This window comes from Podarcis filfolensis (genome assembly GCF_964270895.1).
Source record: "Podarcis filfolensis genome assembly, chromosome: 8".
Taxonomy (NCBI): domain Eukaryota; kingdom Metazoa; phylum Chordata; class Lepidosauria; order Squamata; family Lacertidae; genus Podarcis; species Podarcis filfolensis.
Genome location: NC_139611.1, coordinates 66214377 through 66237298, shown reverse-complemented (window position 1 = coordinate 66237298; position 22922 = coordinate 66214377). Strand labels below are relative to the sequence as shown.

General features: G+C 46.7%; 1 protein-coding gene across 4 annotated transcripts in view; it reads left to right on the top strand.

The window, feature by feature from the left end:
- The window catches only part of ASAP3 (ArfGAP with SH3 domain, ankyrin repeat and PH domain 3), an 84568-nt gene extending 61853 nt beyond the window's left edge, over window positions 1-22715 (top strand). For 3 of the 4 annotated variants that reach the window (XM_083626908.1, XM_083626906.1, XM_083626907.1), the window contains 15 exons: window positions 1506-1593; window positions 3939-3987; window positions 4964-5151; window positions 6631-6764; window positions 8182-8276; window positions 8450-8630; window positions 9411-9496; window positions 10708-10823; window positions 11568-11635; window positions 12685-12792; window positions 14016-14259; window positions 15154-15427; window positions 16194-16365; window positions 17559-17681; window positions 18395-22715. In XM_083626908.1, coding sequence (XP_083483034.1) covers window positions 1506-1593; window positions 3939-3987; window positions 4964-5151; window positions 6631-6764; window positions 8182-8276; window positions 8450-8630; window positions 9411-9496; window positions 10708-10823; window positions 11568-11635; window positions 12685-12792; window positions 14016-14259; window positions 15154-15427; window positions 16194-16365; window positions 17559-17681; window positions 18395-18469 — 2001 coding nt within the window. In that variant the 3' untranslated portion in view covers window positions 18470-22715. The remainder of the gene's footprint in view (window positions 1-1505; window positions 1594-3938; window positions 3988-4963; window positions 5152-6630; window positions 6765-8181; window positions 8277-8449; window positions 8631-9410; window positions 9497-10707; window positions 10824-11567; window positions 11636-12684; window positions 12793-14015; window positions 14260-15153; window positions 15428-16193; window positions 16366-17558; window positions 17682-18394) is intronic. The other variant, XR_014551353.1, reaches the window with a different exon arrangement.
- Window positions 22716-22922: the final 207 nt, after the last annotated feature.

Here is a 22922-nt window from a genome sequence, read left to right as displayed (position 1 = left end):
ACACTCAGTCATATGAAACCCAATGGGTGTCTTTGGGTCCGTCCCTATCTCTCAATCTCTCCTCCCTCAGAAGGCTGAAAGGGAGAGGGCGGGAAAGTGTCTACGCCACCTCCAGCTCTTTGGAGAAATGGAGGCAAGTAAGTGTAATACAGTGGTACCTCGGGTTAAGAACCTAATTCGTTCCGGAGCTCCATTCTTAACCTCGAAGTGCCCACTTTAGCTAATGGGGCCTCCCGCTGCTGCTGCTCCACCGGAGCACGATTTCTGTTCTCGTCCTGAAGCAAAGTTCTTAACCTGAGGTACTATTTCTGGGTTAGTGGAGTCTGTAACTTGAAGCGTATGTAACCTGAAGCGTATGTAAACCGAGGTACCACTGTAATAACGAAATGAAATAAAATCATTTTGCCTCTCTCGGCTTGCCCTGCTAATATCTTGCCACTCTGTGGTTTCGGATGGGGCCTGTGGTTAGCAGGGAGGCTGGGCCCCCAGGTCCCTTTCCTGTCTTTGCTTCACCTCTCAGAATTCATTTTCTGTGTTCCCTGGCCAGCTCCTCTTTCTCCATTCTCTTTCATCCAGTTGTCTTGTAGGTATTTGTTTCCAAACACACTGCTTTCCTTTCCTTTGGACCTCATCAGCAAGGCCGAGAGGGGGGTTCTTGCTCTCTGGGCAGCCCAGGATCTCCAAATACACGGCCTAGGCTTCCACCTCGGGGACGTCACTTCGGTGCTACTAATCCAGCAGTTTGACTTCACCCCCAGAGGTGCACTCCATTGTCTCTCAAGACAGATGGGAAGCCAACAGCAACATGTTTCATTCCTTTCCGCATCCTAACTCGTACTGTTTTCTTTTCGTTGCCTGTGTGGTCCTCAGACCTTCCTGTGGTGGTCATAACCACTTTCCCCCCTAGTGGTTATGGATTGCTGCTTGTGTCAGCTCTGGTTTTGTAAATTGCACTTTGATGTGGTAAAATAAAAACAGAAAACCCTAAACCCACAAGGTGATTTGACCAGGTTTCATATGTGTCTAATATGTGGTTTGAATATGCCCTCTTGTGGTTAGAGTTGCTATTTTCTGTGCCAGAGAAAATCCTATAGCAGGGGTCAGCAACCTTTTTCAGCCGTGGGCCGGTCCACCGTCCCTCAGACCATGTGGTGGGCCAGACTATATTTTGGAACGAATTCCTATGCCCCACAAATAACCCAGAGATGCATTTTAAATAAAAGCACACGTTCTACTCATGTAAAAACACGCTGATTCCCAGACTGTCCACAGGCCGGATTGAGAAGGCGAGTGGGCCACATCCGGACCCCGGGACTTAGGTTGCCTACCCCTGTCCTATAGCCTCCATTCTACTCCTATGTGGTGCATTGAAGATATGGAGGAATCTTGCCCATTCCACTGCCATAGTTTTCCAATCTGAAGCTCAGGGAGGTTGGGGTTGAATAGAGGCCATAGGGAAGAGTCTGCTCGCTACCCTGCTACCATTTCTCTTGCCTTTTTTGCAGATAAATCGGCCTCCCGTCAAGTTAAATCTGTTGACCTGCCAAGTGAGGCCACATCCAGAGGATAAAAAGTCCTTTGACCTTGTGACACGTAAGTGAATTTAAACCGTCGTACTTCATGCACCCTGCAGGTGGGATTGAGCGGGTGAGACCGATGGCGGGTCTGACGGTCAAGAAGGCAGTTTCTGCACAATGCTGTAGAGGAAAGCGAGGATCAAAGGGGGGTTGTCAACGTTGGAAGATAGCTCATCTAAGGGAAGGGAAGCTCTGGTCCTAAACCTCCACTGGCTTGCAGGATCTCTTTGGGATAAGAAATCTGGAGTGGAGTCCCTAGGATGGTTGGATGGCACCTTGTAGGCCTCCTTCCAGCAGCTCCTGCAGCCAAGCTGGTACCAAACTTATTGCTCTGTTTTCCTTTGGGCCACATGAGCGAGGCTGAAAGGGGGATCTTGTCATCTGGGCAGCCCAGGAACTCCATACACACTGCCCAAGTTTGTGCCCTGGGGAGGTCACTGGTGCTGCTAACATAGTGATTTCAATTCACCCCTGAAGGCGCACTCCATTGTCTCTCAAGGCAGACGGATGCCCCAAACCAACAACAACGGGTGGGATTCAACTATGTTGTTGCATGCATGGAATGAGGGCATGGTAGCATGGTTAACATCAGTTTACAGTGGTACCTCGGGTTAAGTACTTAATTCGTTCCGGAGATCCGTACTTGACCTGAAACTGTTCTTAACCTGAAGCACCACTTGAGCTAATGGGGCCTCCTGCTGCTGCCGCGCCGCCGGAGCACAATTTCTGTTCTCATCTTGAAGCAAAGTTCTTAACCTGAAGCACTATTTCTGGGTTAGTGGAGTCTGTAACCTGAAGCGTATGTAACCCGAGGTACCACTGTATTGGCATTTACCTAACTCTTACAACTCATTTACCTACAGGTTGGTGTTTTTTTTAATAAGAACCCCAATATTTTCCTAAACGTTATCAAGAGTATTGATAACATCAAGCAGTTTTTCTGAAGCAAAACACTTGCTGCTCTGCAGGTTGAGATGAACTTTGCCCCAGAGGTCAGCTGCAAATCAGTTTCATCTGAAACTCTGAAAAACAAACATTTAAATATGTTCTTTTTTAAATAGTGACTTGGGGAGTTGTAATTTTTTTAAAAAAATATGCAGCTTAAACTAAACCTACAAACGTTTTCCGTTCTTGTAAATCATATAGATATCATTGCCCACTCCACAATATACAACGATGCATAATAAATAAGAAAATGCAAACACTTGAACCGTATCTTGGAAATCTGTTGTTTCAAAATATCACAAACAATATCATTTCTTAATGAATCCTTCAGAATTTGCCTTCCCGGAATTGTTGTAATATATTTTTAACCTATCATTGAGAACTGTGAACTGATGTGAAAGCTACAAATATATATGCCTGACTTGGTATGTATTAGTCACATGTAAAGAGTTTGTTCTTAACTATTGGTTGGTCTTTGGGTGATTTGCAGTAGATCACCAAGGACACATCACTCCCAGTATTCTTAACAACAGCAACAACTCTTACCCATAAACAAAAACAAAACGAAAAATAGAATTCTGAAATGAACAAAACTTGGGTGGAGGAAACCAGGACTGTATTTTTGTGTGAAAGGATTGTGAGCACATTTCTGCTACCAAATACAAATTCCTGGGCTGAGACAATACTCACAGGTGCCCTGTTCTTTAGTTCTGTGTATATAAGTCTTTTTCTTTTTTTGCACGAAGTTGCACATATATGCTTAACATGTCTGCTCTTTGCTCTTTATGCGTAGAGGCTGGGGGCTATGCAGGGGTTGTCCCAGCCCTAGATTGAGAGACTGTCCAGAATTTGGCTTAATGCAGACGACAAACCCCTTTAATTTCCCCTGGTCCAAGCAGCATTGTCTGCCAGCTACTGCTGTCCCACAACATCTCCTCCATAAATGCAGAGATTCCTTAGGCAATTGATATGGATCTCCTATTCGGATTGTCGAAGTGTAGGGAATCTCCACATTTAGGGAGGAGAAATTAGGGGCTGCAGTAGTTGGAGGAGGGTTTGCAGTCTCCATTAAGCCACAGTATGAACTGGCCCTGATATTCAGGCAGCTGCCAAAGGGTCTAACGCTACCTACCATTTGGGAACATGCATTGGGGGGAAGTTCTTTGCAGCTGAGATTGCAAGATTCCTGGACTGAGCAGCTGCATGGCCACTGAGCTCCCTTCCCATTTTAAAATACCATGAACTCTGGTGGTGGTGGTGGTGGTGGTGGTGGTGGTGGTGGTGGTGGTGGTTGTTGTTGTTGTTGTTGTTGTTGTTGTTGTTGTTGTTGTTGTTGTTGTTGTTATGGTACAAGCTGAGGGAAGTTTCATGCTTCTTTTTTACTCTTTCACCCATCCAAGTTTCCTCTCTTTACAGATAACAGGACGTACCACTTCCAAGCAGAGGATGAGCACGAATGTATTGTGTAAGTCCCTTGCTGCTTGTTCTCTCTGCCTTAGGCCTCCTGCCCCTCTGATTGGGGAAAACTGCTTGTAGCATTAGTGAGGGGAACAAGCATTTGCTAAGGGGGAAATAAACATGTTCTTACTTCTCTTCCTGCTGTTACATCCCTGGTTTGTTTTGGGTTTTTCTCTCCCAAAGGGCCCATTGCTCAGTGGTAGAGAATCTGCCTTGCATGCAAAAAGATGCCATGTTCAACCCCTGGCATTTCCAGATCCTGGTCTGAAACCCTGGAGAGCTGCTGCCTGCCAGTTTCCCCCAAAGTATCCTGGGAATGATAGTTTGTTGAGGGTACCGAGAGCTGTTAGGAGACCCCAGTTCTGCGCACGGAGCTACAGTTTCCAGAGTGGTTTAAGAGTCCATCCCTCTACCCAAGAAACACTGGGAATTGTAGCTCTCTGATGGGAACAGTAGTCTCCTAACAACTCCCAGCACCCTTAACACACTACGGTTCTTGGGAATCATTTTGGGAAGGCTGTGAAAGTGGTAGGATCACTGCTTTAGATGTATAGTGTGGGTGGAATGTCAGTGTGGACAATATTGAGATAGGTGACCCCAGTGGTCTGCTATTTCGAATGCCTAGTAACTTTTCATCTTTAGGTAATAGTATCATAAGATCTGGAGGGCAATATCCTGATACTTATAAATAAAGCAAATCTGTTTTGAAACATTAATACCTCCCAACACCGACAATCATTTTTTTCCATGAATGAAACAACCCAAATTTTATGTTTTGTGTTTCTGTGTTAAATTCGTATTCACCTGTATTGGGTTTTTTTTAATTCTTGAATGTTACTGAAGTATGTGCTCTTGTTTAAAGAAATGAAAGTATTTATTTAAATATAAAAAAGCCTTTCTTTAGTGATTGCAGCCACGAAAGGCATTTGTCCTGGCCTGCGAATTAAATGGGTTCCTGATGGGTGTTCTTTCCCACGAACCAGGTGGGTGTCGGTGCTCCAGAACAGCAAGGACGAAGCACTCAGCAACGCTTTCAAGGGGGACCCAGGGGGGTGCGTGTCTTCGGCCGGCAGCATGGCAGATGGGGGGCTGCAAGAGCTCACCAAACTCATCATTGGTGAGGTGAAGAACATGCCAGGCAACAGGCAATGCTGTGACTGCGGAGCCCCAGGTAGGTGCAGCAGGGATGGGTGCTGCAAGTCAACATGAAAGGATGTGGATGCCATTGCCTTGTCCAGATTTTCCCAGTACTTTCCCCGCCTTAAAATCGCAGCAGGGAGAAGAGGAATGCTTATCTGAGCAAAATCCACCTTTGCTCTGCAAAGCACACCTGCATTTTCAGACCATAAAGTCGTAATTTTCTGGAAGGAAGATTTTAGAAAAGGAGAGATTGCTGCTTTTGTGTATGTGGTAGCCCCTGGCTAGAGGATGTCATGCATGCTACATAGTATACTATAAACTTTGAAATAAAAAGGTAAAGGTAAAGGACCCCTGTCAGTTAAGTCCATTGGTGAACGACTCTGGGGTTGCGGCGCTCATCTTGCTTTTAGTGGCTGAGGGAGCCGACGTTTGTCCGCAGGCAGTTTTTCCAGGTCATGTGGCAGCATGGCTAAGCTTCTGGCGAAACCAGAGCAGCGCACGGAAACGCCATTTACCTTTCTGTCGGAGAAGTACCTATTTATCTACTTGCACTAAATACCTAGGCAAAAATATTTAGAGAAATCTTTAGCAGTGATATGGATATTACTACATATCTGGTGTTTGGTACAGACATATCTGTAATGTTTAATGCCACTAAATTCGCAGCGAAGGCTGCTCAGCTTTAGACAAGGACATGCGTCCATGCTTGAACCTAAGATTTTGTTTTTTATGTACAGGGGTTGACCGTTTTGCACACGTCCAATTGACATGTGGGTCCTTTTGGACCCAGAAGAGGGTGTGGTGGGCTTATGGGCGCTCCACCAACACATGCAGGGGCCAGGAATGGACCTCCTATACAAAATGGTTGCCACTTGTATGTTTTTATTTACTGTGTGGGTCAAGCTTTTATTTTTGTTAAGAAGTTAAGTTCTTAAGTTGTTTGGCTACAACTGTATTTGGTTGCCTTAATAAAGGATTTGATTTGATGTGACCTCTTACAAAATCCAAGGCCCAAGCCTCCATAAGCCTTCTGATCCAATGGGAATATTTCCATTGTTATTATTAGTTTTTCCTTTATTACTCACAAGTATATCTTTACATCTTACTTTATCTTACAATTATACATATTCTTGTTTTTAGAGTATGTTCGTACTTACTATTGTCATAGATCGACATGTATTACTGTACACAAAAAAGAAAAAGATGCAATTTTAAAATCATAATGTTCCTCATAAATGAATGACTTCCCGTCTCTTCCATTTTGTACTAATAAACTTATTTCCTGTATTTGTCCAATGAAAATATTTCCATGTCAGCCCAATTGAAATGGATGAGGGCTGTGCCAGAGAGTCTCTTAGCCATTGCCTTCACTTCCATGCGGCTTCCAGCAACTTGTACCCACTGTCCTTTTGTAACCTGCTTACATGTCAAAGTGGGAAAGGAATGAGTCTTGGCGGGGAGAAAACACCTTTTTCATATGTAGCATCTCTGTACTTGGCTTCTCTCTCAGATCCCACGTGGCTCTCCACCAACCTTGGCATTCTGACATGCATCGAGTGTTCAGGGATCCACCGTGAGTTGGGGGTGCACTACTCCCGAATCCAGTCCTTGACCCTGGATGTGCTCAGCACTTCTGAACTGCTGGTAAGCACAAAGGCTGTTCGTTGGAAACAGAGGGCGCCTTCCCCCACTTCTGTTTTGCCTCCTTACTTCTCTCTTTCGTAGCGACACTGCCAAAGTTGCTTCCTCCGTGGTGGCGTCAAGTTCTTTGGCATCCTGAACTCACCGGCACAACAGTGGGAAGCTAAATCTGGTGTAAAACCAGATACCTTTGTGCCTACAAACAGATTTTAAATCTAGCAGGAACCGGCTAAGTGCCCTTGAGGTTGCTTTAGATGAAGGGTAGGGGATCTCTGGCCCTCCAGGTGTTGCTAGACTCCCAACTCCCATAAACCCCAGCCAGCATGGCCCAGTGGTCAAGGATGATGGGAGTTGTAGTCCCAACAACATCTGGAGGGCCATAGTTTCCTCAGTCCTGCTGCTTTAGATCTCTTCTTGCATGACAGTAGCTGCTGTGTCCCTAAGAGCAACACATTGTAAAGTGATGCCGCCGGGAAAGGCAGAAGCTTGATAGCCCAAAATAGGAATAGGGAACCTGTGCCCCCCCTAAAGCTGCTGGACTCCAGCTCCCATCAGCCCCAGCCAGAATGGTCAATACTCAGGGGTTATGGAAACTGTAGTCCAGCGTATGTTCCCCACCCTGGCCCTAAAACAAAGAAGGAAAGGCTCCTTGTGGAGAATTAATCAGGGACCCCTTTTCCTTTTTATACTCTATGCCTTTTCATACCTTCAGGGTGGTTGTGGGGACTTAAAATATATATTGGGTTAAAATGCCGCCATTTTCTTTTAGCGTATTTTAGATTTTCAAGGATAAGAGAAAGTAATCAAAATGCATAAACATATTATAGAAATGTATCCAGAGCAAATCATCCCATCACGGCAACAAATACAGAAAGTTAAGCAGCAAAGAGTTTCCTAAATCCTCTTATCCCTGTCCTCCTCTAGCGGCTCCCTAAACAAAATAGATTTCACTCGCTGTCCGGAGTAGAGAAGGCTGAGGGGAGGCCTTTTGCCTTGGATTGCCTTACCAACTAGCCAAATGGACAACTATGGGAAGCTTTTCTGCCTACAGTATTATTATTGTCACATGGCATCCTTAGGCAACACCCACTGCTGATGCCTGCCCTGGGCCTCCTTTTCATTTTCTACCCCCCTGGCCAGACACTTGGGTCTAGCCTATGTTCCCATTTCCCACAATGCCCTGTTTCCCTGGGGCATTGTGGGGAGTGTTTTTAATGGTGTGCTCGCATCGCTTCTCAGAGAACCACTGATCCTCCCAAACCATTGTCAGGAAGCCTGGGAAGACCTCTTAAAACAGAAGAGGGGGCATGGCAGGGAGAGATTTTGCCCAGGACCTCCCCCCACCTACCCACCCAAAGCCTGTATGTCTTTGATGCTTCATGGAGATACATAACACCAGTTCCTTTCCTTGTTCTTACAGCTGGCAGTCAGCATTGGCAATGCCAAGTTTAATGAAGTCATGGAGGCCACTTTGCCAGTCCCCGTTAGCCCGAAACCCTCCTCAAGCAGCGATATGTGAGTAGAAACTGAAACGGGTGGTGGGATGTGTGTGTGTGCGCATTGGTTGTTAACCAGAAGGTTGGCGCTTCGAGCCCACCCTGGGACAGCTGTCGGCAGGGTTTCCTTCATTGCAGTGGGTTAGACGACAGGTGCCGTGTTTGAGACCTCTCCGTCTTCCCTCCACACAGGAATGCCCGGAAGGAATTCATCATGGCCAAGTACATGGAGCGCAAGTACGTTCACAAAGCGGCCAGGGATGAGCCTTGCCGCCTCTGGGAAGCAATCCGGAGCAGGGATCTCCTGGCTCTGCTTCAGGCCTTTGCAGAGGGCCACGACCTGTCCAAACCTCTAGCCAGCCCCGAAGGCCAGGTGAGCAGAATAAAACTGAGTGTGTGTGCAGGGGAAACACTGGAACGAGGTGTGAGCCATCACTTAGCTAGCTGGAAGCATTTCGGCATCACAAGACCCCATAAATAATGGCCTGCCACATTGTGGTGGCTGGTTTCCCCAGCCACTCCGGCTGGCTTACAGCATATATAAGGTAAAGGTAAAGGGACCCCTGACCATTAGGTCCAGTCGTGGCCGACTCTGGGGTTGCGGTGCTCATCTCGCTTTATTGGCTGAGGGAGCTGGCATTCAGCTTCCGGGTCATGTGGCCAGCATGACTAAGCCGCTTCTGGCAAACCAGAGCAGTGCACAGAAACACCGTTTACCTTCCCACCAAAGCGGTACCTATTTATCTACTTGCACTTTGACGTGCTTTCGAACTGCTAGGTTGGCAGGAGCAGGGACCGAGCAACGGGAGCTCACCCCATCACGGGGATTTGAACCACTAACCCTCTGATCGGCAAGTCCCAGGCTCTGTGGTTTAACCCACAGCGCCACCCGTGTCCCGGCCACAGCATATATAAAACATAGTAAAACATCAAACATTAAAAACTTCCCGATATAGGAGTGGTTGGCAGAGGCAGGGAGCCCAAACAGTAGATGTCGATCCAGAGCCAACACCCAGGCAGCTTACACAGGATTTCCTTTGACTTGTGGTTGGTTGGTTTTTGTCCTTCCCCCACCTCATCTGACTTGATCTATCAGAGCAGAGCTCTAGCACAGAAAGGATTGCAAAGTATTGCCTCTTTGCCCTTCTCATAGGAACCAGGTGAGCGGGCTTTGCATCTGGCTGTGCGCTATGCCAACAAGACCTCCCTCCCCCTGGTTGACTTCATTATACAGAACGGGTAAGGCTCAGCGTGGAGAACTCTCCACTACCTATAGACGAAGAAGTATGCAGGAAGGCAGAATTCTGCACATAGAGTTGTGCAGTCAGGTTCAGTTGGATGTGATACCACTCTACCTAATAGTGGGCACAGCTGGTGGGTGCTGATAGAAATGGGGCAACTGAGAAATCAGGGTCACTTTTAAAGCACATGGCTTCCCCCAAAGAATCCTGGGAAGTGTAGTTCATAAAGAGTGCCAGGAATTGTACCCTTCTGCCAGGGAACTGCAGTTCCCAGGAGGCATGTGCTTTTAATGTATGGTGCAGATGTGACCAAGGAGGAGTTATCAAGCTTGCTTAAGGGAATCTTGAGTTTTGCAAAGGTACAAAATCTTTAGACACAAAAACTTAAGGAGAGCGCTGCCCTCCCAAATAGCCTGATAAGAACTGAGCATGCTCAGTGGGCACAGAATGAGAAATGTTAGAAAGAAATGTAAAACTAGAGGTGTGGGGATAGAGAAATGGAGTGTCCTGTTTGGAAGGAATGGCTGGCAAGAACCCTGAACTCAGAGGAACATAGAAAGCGGATTTACCTGAGTCAAATCATTAGTTCTTCTAGCTCAGTATTGTCCACACTGACTGGCCATGGTTCTTCGGGGTTTAAGGCTAAGGTCTTGCCCAGTTTTACATGGAGATGAGGCAGACTGAACCTGCGTCCTTCTGCATGCAGCCTCTGAGCTATGGTCTCTCGACTCTCATTAAGTTTAGTGTGTTATTGTTGATGCAGGTCTCATTTGCAAAACGTATAGGTGGAATTCAACTAAAATTTTGCGTTAGTGCAAGGGGGTTTCCCCTCCTCTCCTCCCCACCCCCATCCAGTGCACACACTATGCCACCCCAAAATCTGCTCTGGAGGGTTGAGGGAACGCCTAGAACAGATTTAGGGAGAGACTGTTCTGTTGCACAAGGAGAAATTCTGGTGCCAACGGAATTATCTGCTTAGTGCTGCGTTGCACACAACCCCAAGACTCTGAATTTCTGGCTAATTCAGACTTTTTTCTAAAGTAAAGACAGGAGGGGGTGACTGAGAAGCCTGGAGAGAGGAGATGGGCATGGGGAAGATTAAGGAGATCTCCTCTGCAGCCATGAGAACTGACAAACTAGGCTTTGTGTTTTCAGTTTCTTTTTTTTAAAAAGCTGGATTTTGCCCTTTGTTGTCTTGTCTGTGTTCAGGGGAAATCTGGACCGGTCCACTCCAGATGGGAGCACAGCCCTGCATTATGGGGCCCAGTATAATCAGCCCAACTGCATCAAGCTCCTGCTGAAGGGGAAAGCCTCTACAAATGCAGGTAGGATATGGCCCCCAGGTGACTTCCTCTAAGATGTGCAAATACATAAGCACACTTCTCTTCAGGCATGCACAAAATGAGCCTTGGTTTGGTTATTTCATAAAATTTATACACTGCTTGATTGCAAAAAACATCAAAGCAGTTTGCAAAATAATAATAATTAGACCATAACATTTTTGGTAAAAGTAGTTAAAAACAACAATTTAAAGTGTTCCGGAAAACAAATTAAATTGACGAAAAACTAAAAGCAGGTTCAAACACACATCGGCATTCTGGATAAGCTCGGCTAAACAAAAATGTTTTTAGCAGGTGCCGAAAAGAGTACTTGATAAGTGAAGGCGCCCGGCTGATGTCACTAGGCAGGGAGTTCCAAAGTTCAGGTGCCGCCACACTGAAAGGTATTATGTGGCACCCGTAACAGGAGCAGTTCTGCAGATTGAAGCGGATATATATGGGGTAGGGAGATCTCGGAGGCAAAGTTATTAAGGGCTTTCTATACTGATAGCAGCAACACCTTGAACTCAGCCCCGTAGCAAATCAGCAGCCGGTGCAGATCTGTGAGACAGGTGTTATATGCTGAAGCATTCTGCACTAACTGCAGCTTCTGGCTCAAGTGCAAGGGAAGCCCACATACATCAACAGCTCTATGCCCTCTTTTAAGTGGGGGTAATATATTAAAATGCCCCCTTCCCCCCCCCCTCCACATCTTCTACAGCCTTGCTTTGTTTTTCTCTCTCTGTTCAGTAAATGCAGCTGGCGAAACACCTCTGGATGTGGCGAGGAGGTACAAGCATACTGAGTGTGAAGACTTGGTAGGTTGGGGGTGAAGCTAGGGGTCATCTGTGAAGCATTGAGAGCCAACATGGTGTGATGGTTAGAGTGATGGACCTGAGATGCCAGAGCTCAATTTTTTGTTCAGCCATGAAGCAACTAGGTGATTTTTGCAGCAGGCACTATTTGCTGCCCTAACCTACCCCGTGGGGTTGGTGTGGGGGTTAAATAGGAAGGAGATAATCTGGTATGTCATCTTGAGCTTCATGAAGGAAAGGTGGGCATTATCACTGTCCATGGCCACATTCAAGACAGGCAAAGGCATTTGAGGAGGGTGTGGCTAAGGACTGGTGAGGGGTGTGGCTTGCGGAGGGTCCTTGAGGTCCAGGCAGAGGGGACTCTGCAAACAGTGCTTGTTTCGTGAGCTGGAATTGACTGGCTATGGCTACAGTCCTAAGAACATTTACATGCATGCATACTTAATTTAATCTGTATGCCACCTTTGCCTATTTCAAATGATGCTCAAGGCGGCGTGCAACATGGGAAAAAAATACATAATCACAACGTAACAAGAATGGTCACAAACAATAAAATGTCAAAAAATATGCAACCAAGTTGAGCAATTTCCACGTAAATTATAAGATCTAAAATTAAGATATAAAAAAAATCACGCCCCCCCAATACCCCTGCCCAAGAGTCCATTCAGCAGCCTCAGCTTTTGTAGCTGGAGTCAGTCAAGGTTCTACCTTCCCAGGCCAGATGGAAAAGGTCTGCAGGGAGCATGTCTTCTGGGACTCACAGCCAAGATGGCTTCTGGTCTCCACATTTCCTTGGTTGTTGAATCCATTGAGCCTGGTGGGACTTACTTCTGAGTAGATATGGTTTGCACTGTTAGTAGCAGACCCATCATTGCCTCCTGTAGCATTTGGAAGGATTCCAGTGCATGATTTCTTTGGGGGGGGGGGAGGGTAAGCCCCATTGTGTCCCCAAGCGTGCTAGGTTTTGCAGCACTACAGCACTTGCAGGAACCAGAAGGGTCTTTCTCATTGGTAAACTGACGATGGAGTCTCTGTGTCCTCTTTGTTTACAGCTGGAGCAAGCCCAGGCGGGGAAATTGGCTTCCCAGATACACTTGGACTACGACTGGGAAACCCCTCAGGAGTTTTCGTACGACAGTGAAGATGAGCTGGATGAGAAGGTGCTGTGTGTTAGGAGCTCTGACTGTGTTTGTCCTAATTCAGAAGTGGGGAGCCCAGCTCCCATCAGCCCCAGTCAACATGGCCAGTGGTTAGGGATCATGGAACTTGTAGTCTGTCCTATGCAGTGTAAATCCTCTGAAGGTATTTCTCTGCAGATCAAAGAACTGAAGCTGCTGTAAGGATGTCTTGCCCTCTGGTTGCCCTGGTAAATGACGTCCTGTGGTTGGGAAACTAGAGGGCACGTGGTTATGAAATTTGTTCCCACAAGGTGCTGTGAGGGTTTTAAAAGATGGTCAGGCATTCATGGAGGGCAGGCTATGTTCTACCTCCATTGTCTAAGACGGAATGTTTCTGAATACCAGTTGTTGGGAATCAGAAGTGTGGAGTGTCGCTGTTGCACTCATGTCCAACTTTTGGGCTTCCCATAGACATCTGGTTGGCCACTGTGAGAAAAGGATGCTGGACCTGATGGGCCTCTGATCTGATCCAGGAGCACTGTTCTTGGGTTCTGAGGGCTGGACCTACATGGCCAGCCTGGGGTTGTACAAGGAAGGAGCTGGTAGAAGCCTTCAACAGGTTCATAAACATTGCATCCGCAGTCACAGCTTGACTGGAACTTCATTGCAAGGTCCTCCACCTGCCTAGACTGGCCCGTTTCTCTCACCCCATTACTTTCTCTCCAGCCACGCAACCTTGTGGTTTGAGGTAGTCTGTCTCCGCTACCAGCTGGGAAGCCTCAATGGGAGAGCTCTGTTGCCTTCATATCCTCCTTGTAGGTTTTCAGGAGGCATCAGATTGGCCACTGTGAAAAGTGGAGTGTTGAAGTAGACGGGTCTTTAGCCAGGGCTCTTCTGGTTCACTCCTATGGTCTTCACTCTTGCTCGTGTCTCACAAATCTCTTCAGATGTGCACCAATTTCGACACCATTTGCTGCCTCAAATTGGAATGTGCTTTTGAGCCATGGAGAGGCCCTTAAGACTCAGAGGAAGGGTTAGTTTCAGGAACTGGTCCTGAGTGCACTGAAAGAAGGGAATGAGCCTCTAGTACAGTCTTCTTCTGATGTCATGTGCTCCAGATGTTTTGAGACAACAGCTAGTATGGCTCAGTGGTGAGAGATGAGGGAAGTTGTAATCCAGCGAAGTCTGGGAGGCACTAGGCTGGGGAACAGTGAGCTAAGAGGTATAGGGATATTGAAACAGAGCTTTGCTGCTTTCTCCGATAGGTGAGCCCACTGCAGCGGTCTTTTGGGTCTTCATCGTCTCCGACCACAGGCCAGCCTGCCCTCTTCCCTCCAAACAGGTGGAGTTGCACAGGTATAGACATCAGCAACAAGACCTACGAGACCATCCTGGTCCCCTCACGGCCTGGCCTGCGAAGCTCAAAAAGTGAGGAGACCCCACCACCGCTGCCAGTCAAAAATCCCACCAGAGGGAATTCCAAGACAAAACCAGGGCAGAGTGCTTTGGGTAAGTAGAGCCAAGCAGTAACAAGGCTGACCACATGCTTTGCACAAAGGTGTGCATCAGAGCCCCAGTAGAAAAAGAGCAAGTCTGTTGCAATTGGAAAATGAAGTGTGTATACACACAGAGAGACACATATTATACAATATCTAAATTCACAATGTGCGTAAAACCCATGTATTGTATTTATATTATACATACTGTATGTGTGTGTCTATGCATTATATCTTAGATTATAGCCAAGACTTCTACATGGACATTTTATTGGGGCACATTGGCTGGAAAGTTGAATAAAATGGAACCCATCTTGTGATTAAATAATTTCCCCTCACAAAAATATTTATTATGTTAAGTTTATGTGTACAGACATACTTTCTGATTCTTACATTCTGATGTTTGCATATCCAGCAGATGTTCTTGCCTTCAGTTTTGCAGTCAGTAATGCCCTCCCTGTAATCACCAAACTCCTAAGCAGCTGCCTACGTGCTCCGAGTAGAAAGATCTTAGCATCCATTGGGATCTTGTATCCAGTATCTCCATTAAGCACTAAAATCATTGCCTGATACCTTCTATTTACTGCTCATTCCTTCCAGGTATGAAGTGTCCAGGATATACCCAACTAGGTTTTACTCCTAACAGACCCATTAAAACTAAAGGGCCTAGGTTAGTCATGTCTATTAACATTAGCTACACCCATACTATACATTTAAAACACATGGCTTTCCCTGAAGGGTCTTGAGAACTGCAGTTACAGGTGCTAAGTATTATAGTTCTGTGGATATAGATGACTGAGTATGGCTAACATTGACTACAACCCTCCATCCTTCTGTTTACTTAGCCAAAGTAATTCTGAGATCTGTTTCTGCTTCAGTAAGTAATTCATTTCCCATTTCTTTCTAGACCCCTCAGAGTCCTTGCCTCAGTCACCAGATGTCCCTGAGGGGCGGCACTCGTCCACTTCCAGCGTTCCTGGAATGCCAGATGGTGGCACGTCCCGGCAGCCGTCGAGCTTCCGCAATTCTGTGGAAGTCAAAGGCACAGCCTACTGGGAAACCTGCTCCGAAAAGGAAAGTGGATCCCTGCGCAGAAGATCGGACCCCAGTCAGGCGACAGTGCTACAGCCTTCTCCTGGAACCTCTCCAGAACAAGGACAAGCCAACCCGGTCAAGTTCAGGTGAGACCAGGAGGTGTCAGTTGTGGAAAGGCCTGAAAGCCAAGCACCTGGTAGGTTAGCAGTGGCTTCAAGGGCCTAGTCTAAGGTATGGTTACCATAAATGGCCTGGGGGAAACTGATTTTGGCACCACCTGCACTATACTTTTAAAACGGTATCGTACCACTTTAAGCAGTCATGGCTTCCCCCCAAAGAATCCTGGGAAATGTAGTTTGTTAAGGTTGCTGAGTTGTTAGGAGACCCCCTGTTCCTCTCCCACAGCTGCATTTCCCAGAGTTCTGCAGAGAGAGGGATCAATGGTTAAAGCACTCTGGCTTCCCAGCATTCTTTAGAGGAAACCATAGCTGTTCAAAGTGGTATGATGTTGCTTTAAAAGCGTAGTGCAGATGGAGCCTTTGCTCCCTTCTGTCCCGCCTCAGCCAAACTAATGTTATTTTTAGGTCTGAACTGAGTGCAGACCACCAGGCATGTATTGCTACCCTTGCTCTAGGGCTAGGCTGGAAAACCTCAGGCCTGGGGTTTGGGACTCGCACTGGGCCGCAGCCCTTACCAGCCTTGATCTGCACCTCCCTTGAGTGCTTTTGCCTGGCTGGAATGTGCCCTTGAAGCCTCTTGCTTGCCTGGTAGGGAGATGTGTTTCTGGCTGGAGTGTACAAGGGTTAGAGTCACATCTGTGGCTCCACCCACTTTTGCCTGTGGTGCTGCCCTTTCCTGGCATGCACCCCCAGGCTACCCTTCGTTTACATGCGCTTTCTCTTCCCTCTACAGCTCTGAGAGCACCCGATCCTATCGGCGGATCAGTAGTGGCTCCGTGGGCAAGTTGCCTGGCACCCCACTTTCCCCTCAGAGCTCTGGTTGCCCAGAAGAACTGCCTTCCTGCAAGTCTCCGATGCTGGCCCAGACGCCGCCCCCCGTGCCGATGCCAAGGAGGTTTGCCCCGGTGAGTTCTGTGAGATGGCGATGCTGTGTTTCAAACAAGTTTTCCACGTGGTTTGGGATTTCCTCTTGAACACAACATCGGTGAGCATTGTCAGCATTTGGTATCTGGGGCCAATCGTCAGTGTGCATCCATTTCAGTAATCGAGCCATTGAGAAGTAAGTTCAGATGATAAAGGCTGCTGTGGAAAGAGGTTGTGGTTGCCCCTAGAGCCTTCAGGCAGGTAGGCAAGAATGATGGACCTCTTGTGAGCTTCAAAGGCAGGATGAGGTGTAGAACTTTCCTATGGTGATATGTGCAGGCTATAGCACAGGGAGAGACAGGACTGTATCAGCTGAGAGTCCAGAACCTTTTGGCTTTTCTTCCTCCTTGAGCTGTTTCTATTCCAGCTGCTTGTTAGAAGAAATCTGTAACTAAGGCCTAATACCTGAGTTTGCTTTTTCCCTCTTCCCTCCCAACCCCTTTTCCTTTTGAGTTGTGTCTTAATTGCAAGCCTTTAGGACAAGAACTCTCTAATTACAGATATTGAAAAGCCTCTCCAGGAGGCTTTCCTTTCCTCTTTTTCTTTTTTCTTTCGGTTGAAGAGTGGGCAACACGTGCTTTAGTAAATAAATAATAAATTTATTTACTAAATAAAATAAGTAAATAGACTTGAGTATTTACTCATGTCTAATGTGCTATCGAATCTAATGCGCACCTTACTTTTCAGAACCTTGAAACCAATAAAAGTATTTGCTGGTGAAAGTAAATGTGCCATCGAATCTAATGCGCACCTTGATTTTTCCAGTGTAATTTGGCCAAAAAGGTGAGCATTAGATTCGAGTAAATAAGGTAAAGGGGTGCCCAGCAGAGATTGCTAAGAACCCTAAGGCTAAGTGTGAAGATTCAAACAGCTTAACCCCCCCCCCCCATCCACAATAAATATGCATATCAGGGATGATTTAGTCTTACAACATCCGTGTGTGTGTGTGTGTGTCACAGGTTCTCCACTGCTGGCTTGCAGAATGGGTGACAAGGCTTTCGGCAGGGTTGGGTAACCTGTGGCTAGGGGTGGGTGACTCTGCACCCTTTCATAAATGAGATGCCTGTTTGCAATTCTGTTTAGGCTTCACAGAACCACGGAAGGGCTGTGGCTCAGTGACAGAAGGGAAAGAGGGTTGTGTGAAACTGATGACTACCATTTTTCATTTTTGCAGGCTAAGGGACGGCCGAAGAGAGTCATGGCCTTGGTTGACTGCAAGGGGGACAAGGCTCGGGAGCTGACTTTCTCCAAGGGTGAAGTGATTGTGGTGACGCGGGAAGAGGATGATCAAAGTTGGGTGAGTGTTGCTGCTTCCTCCATGGGACAAAGTGGGGGAACACTGTTCCTTCTAGCTTGGGAGGGAAGGAAGGAAAGACGGCAGGAGGATGGTGCTATCAAAGGCATGTTTTTTCCAACATGGGTGTGTATTTGCAATGGACCTTCTGCACCACTATAATCATTTCCTTGTACAATTGCGCTCTTTCCCTTCTTTACGAGTGATGTGTTGAGGCTCCTTACGTCATACCTCTCCCCTTCCCTTTTCCCTCCCACTAGTGAAATCCATCTTTATAAGTGTGCCCAGTATTCCAGAAATGCTGTTCCTGACATTTCCCCACAGCAGACACCAGAAACCTCTTGTGCTCATCATACTCAGCAGTGGATACTCTGGTCGCTCTACTCAAATTTTGTCTGGGAAGTACTGTTGGTTAAGCAGAGATTAGGAGGCTGTCGTGGTCACTACTGCTATTTCTGCCAATTGAAAGAGCGAGCCTCATTGCAGGCATTATCCCATCAATTATACAGAAGGAAAAGAGCGCAGTCACACTCTCAAAAACAATGAAATGATTGCAGTCATGTGGAAGGTTCATTGCAGATTTGAACCTAAGAATGTTTTTTGGGGGGAATAATAAGGCAGGTGCTATGAAAGGTACATTTGCAAGAGCCTCTCTTTCATCTGCCTTCCCCACCCCTTTTAATCCTGTCTCCCTCTTGTATCTGTCCCCCCCACAGATTGGTTTCATTGAGGGCGATGGCACAAGAACAGGAGTTTTCCCCTCCAGCTTTGTCCACCCATTGCAAGACTGATGGGACCATTTTGTTCACGTTCCAGCTGCAGAGATGAATCTGTCTGAGCTGCTTTGCAGACCTAAGGCGGACTCGCCCCATCTCCTTTGAGCCTGCTGTTCTCCATAGGATGCCATCTGCGTAATCACTTCCTTGATCATATCCTTGGGAAGAAGCCACTGGCTTTGGCTTGGCTACTGTTTTCATTGCTGTTGTTAAGCAGGACCAGGAGAAAGGACAGGAGCTCTGCTGATGTTGCTTGGTTGACTTTTTCTGGCTTCTTTTTGTGGCCTCACGCCACTGAGGTATCTTCTCGTTGGCTGTGGAGGCTCCATCACCAAGTCATCTCTGCCTCCGTTTGATTTTCTCGCTCGAGAACAAATGTACACTTGGGTGGGATTCAGACTCCTAGTGCAGTGTTTGGTTTTGTAGCAATCTCGGCTTCTGTTACGACAGTCACGAGGGATAAGCCCCGCTTCCAAGAGAAATCTGAAAACATGCAGCAAATGCATATATGCTGGAGACTTGGAAAACCAAGCCAGGCCTTTGGCAGGGCTTCAGAGCTGCTGCACATCCTGCTCCAGCCCCATGAGGATTCACGTTGCTCTTCCCCCAGTAGAGGTCAAATACCCTACCCTCATGGACCCGTTTCTGCATCTCTTCATCCAGTGCAGAGTATCTTCACATCTGTGTGCAGAGGATTCTGAGAGCCTTGGTTGGTCCCAACTGGCCTAGTCAGTTGAGAGTGCCCTTTAGGGGGAAGGGTTGCAGCTCAGTGGTACAGCATCTGTTTTCATGCATAAAGTCCCAGGTTCAATTCCCCGACGGCATCTCCAGGAGGGGATGAAGAAGCCCCCTGCCTGAAGCCCAGGAGCGCAGCTGCCAATCAGTGTCGACCATGCTGAGCAAGATGGGCCAATGGTCTGACTTTGCATAAAGCAGGTTCCTGTGTGGCTATATCTGTTAGGCACCAGGTGTGCGCTGCTGGAGAAGTTGGATAATGGTGTGCAAACTCCAGGTCTTGCCTCCGCTATTCACCTTTCAGGGACTGCATTCTGCCAGGACAGCCACAGCTTTCCCATGTCCCAAGGAAGTCACTGCCCTCCAAATGAAGAAGATTGATGAAGGGCAGAACTCATGTCTGATAAAGCAAAGCTTTTCAAAGCGTTGGGCACTCGTGGGAAGTGAGGGGCATCTGTAGCTCTTCTTCAGGCTGCAAATGTCTTGGGGCCCATATTGACCAGCCTGTCTGCCATTATCACTAACAGAATTACAGAATCATAGACTGTTTTAAGTCAGAAGGGAGCTTAGAGGTCCAACCTCCTGCACACTGCAGGAATCTTGCAACTGCACCTGTTGCACCTCTGCTTCAGCAAAGGAAAGACCACCATCTCATGAGGCCATCTGTTCCTCTGTCGAACAGTTCTAGCAATTAGGACATGTCTCCTATTAGCCAAAATCTGTTTCCTTGTGACTTCCACTCTTTGGCTCTACTCTTGGAGTAACAGAGAACAAATTGATTTTCTACATTACGGAGCTCCTGATAACTTCCTGTGGAATCTGTGAGTTCTGTAATGTTTTGAAACCACTGCTGCTCGCACTTTGGAAGCTTTTCAGGCTGAATCCAAACTTCTTGTTGTTTGGATTTGGGCACCAGCCACCACTGGGAAGGCAGGGAGGCCAACAGTGGGCAGACCTAGAGCCAAGGGCAGATGCAGACAAGTAATTCTAGTTATCTCTCTGTCCTGTTCCCTGCTGAGTTCTACAGGGGCTATGGAGGAGGCTGGGAGCCAGGACTGGTTTTCGTTAAGAAGACAGGCCAGTGTGGGCTGGCTGAGAGCAGACTGAGGTTGGTAGGGCAGTACGCCATAAGATCCAGCCCAATATTTTTAGAACTGCTCAGCCAGTTTGGAAAGTGCCCTTGTCCCATTTTTGATCCTCTCCTGCCAAGCTATGAGAAAACCAATTCTGCAAGTCTGCAGAATGGTTAAATTTTGAACAAAAAGGAAAGCTGTGGGAGTTGCCAAATTGGCAGTTCTCCCCGACAATGAAATCCCTCCCCAAATCCCACAATTAGGTTTGCAACTGTTTTCAAAACTGTTTTTACTTAAAAGAAAATGAATAAATGTGAATGTACCACTTCAAACGTTTTAAGAGGTGGATGGCCCATCAGAAAGATGATTAGATGTCTGAACCCGTGGGGTTTTCTTGCTGATAGGTAGATCTGCTGTGGAAATAGCAAATCCAGTTTGGCTCTCATGGGTGAAGAACTCACTGTGACTGCCCTTTTAAATACCACGTCCGTCCTCACCTTCAAATGCTCCAGTCTGGTTTGACCAGTTTTAAAGAGAAGCAATATCACCATACATGCTCTGGCCCTTTCCCCAGGGTGTGAAAAGTTCAGGGCAATCTTTAAACAGCTGGTTCTTTTCCGCAGTGAGCACCCTGCAGATTTCTTTGCAAAGGATGAATGAATAATGTGGACACATCAGCCAGCGAAAGCATTGCTGGTTTCCAAAACGGAATCAAACTAGGCCCCAGATGTAAGATGATTTAAACAAGCAAAGTTGTTTTAAGCTGCTTTTTCAGCACCAAGAACAACCAGAGCTAAATTTATTATTTTTGCTCAGCTACCAGCTGTAGATGAGTAGCTTGGTGGGGAGAACATCTGCTTTGCATGCAGAAGGAGGTCTCAGTCCCTGGCATCTCCAGGTACAGATGGGAAAGATTCCCTACCTTAAACCCTGGAGAGCTGCTACCAGATAATAAATGATCCATCTAGCTTGGTTTTTATCTGGCTCAGTGTAAGGCAGGCTTTTATGATCCTTTTAAGTAAAGCCTAGTACATTGGGCAGAAAGACTACCAACATAGTAAGTATCGTTTCCTCAGCCAACCCCAGCATACATTCTCCAGGAAGAAGGGACATGGGGACAAGGGGCATTATGCAGTTTGCTGTGTTCATGTCTTTCTGCTTCGTTGTCTTGTGCCCGACAGTCCTGTGGAACTCACTGACACAGAATATGGTAAGGGCTAATAGGTCAATTAAGGCCTGTTTCCGTTTGTGGGGTTTCTGACCAAATACATGAATGGAATAACCATTGAGGTGATTGGATGGGACAAACAGGAAACTCCCATTTTCATTCTCAAACCTGGATTTATGTGTGTATTCTGTGCACAGAATCTGGCTTCTGGCACGAAGTATGCCTACCTAAGTATCTCAGATCTTCTACTTCTTTAAAAGATAGGATTCTAATTGTCTCAAAGACAAAAAAAGAGGGTGATATAAGGGGGCTGCAACAAAACATGGCAGTACAAAGTGCTTGTTCATGATTCCAGCCACTGGCATAACAATCCTTGTACTCTATCCCAAGTCATTCCTTGCTGCCCAGCAGCCCTTTAAGATCACTTTGTAAATATGTAATTATTATGTAGTACAGGGGTTGCCAACCTTTTTGGGTCAGTGGGCTACATTTATAACTTTTTTAAAAAGTGCCTTAGGTCACAAAATGGCTGCCGTGGGGGGCATGGCATAATAACTTTGCTGTACTAGGGAGAGGCTGAGCCAGTGGAAACAGGAAGAGCAAACAGTATCTCTCACATTGTTGTTTTTTTGAGGCAATGTGGCACCCTTTTGTGGGTGCCATGGAAGGTACTAGGGACACTGGCACCTATAAGGTGTCATCTTAGAGGCTCCTGGTATAGAAGTTTACATGTTAGCTAATACTTTGAAGCTATCTCAAACTGAGTTCAGCACTCGGAGCAGGGGGGCAGGACTGTGCTTCATTTCCCCCCAATTTCCCAAACTAATGAAAGCAGGGCCAGTCCCATCGTTGGGCAGAGTGGGGTGATGGCCTCTGGCAACAGACACTGGAGGCAGCCCTCTCCAGCCATTCCTCCTGAGAGTGCGCCACAGGCCTGCCATATACCTCTAAACCAGATTGCTTCCCTCAGAGTGTCTTCCCAGGAACCTATCTTGGTTTTGTTGCAGAAATTTTCAACCTGGTTACCCCCTCCAAAATTGGTTTGCACTGAGTTTAAAAGTACCACACAGGTATTTGGATCTGTGATTGTTTTCTTGGACCAACATAACCCTCGTCTGGTATGGGGCTGATACCACAAGTCTGCTGGTCTCTGAAATACTGCATTTTTACATATAAAAAAGACAAAAAGTTGTTGGGAGATAAGTTGAATATGCCATCTGAAAATGTACTGTTTTTTGTTCCTATCTTTTTTTTTTTGTTTCTAATAAAAGTTCTGATTGATGATTTATTTTTTTTTACTAGTAGTACTTTGGTGTGATTCATGCCCTGGTTGGCTTCCCCCACCATAGCTTTATTTCTTTCAAATATTTGCATATCAACTCCTTACACAAGGATCTGGAGTGAAATACAAACAAACCACAGCCATCCTCCTAGTCCTCATGGGCAAGTAGCAAAGGAGCAGTAGGTAAGAGAGGGTGAGGGAAGGAGCTGG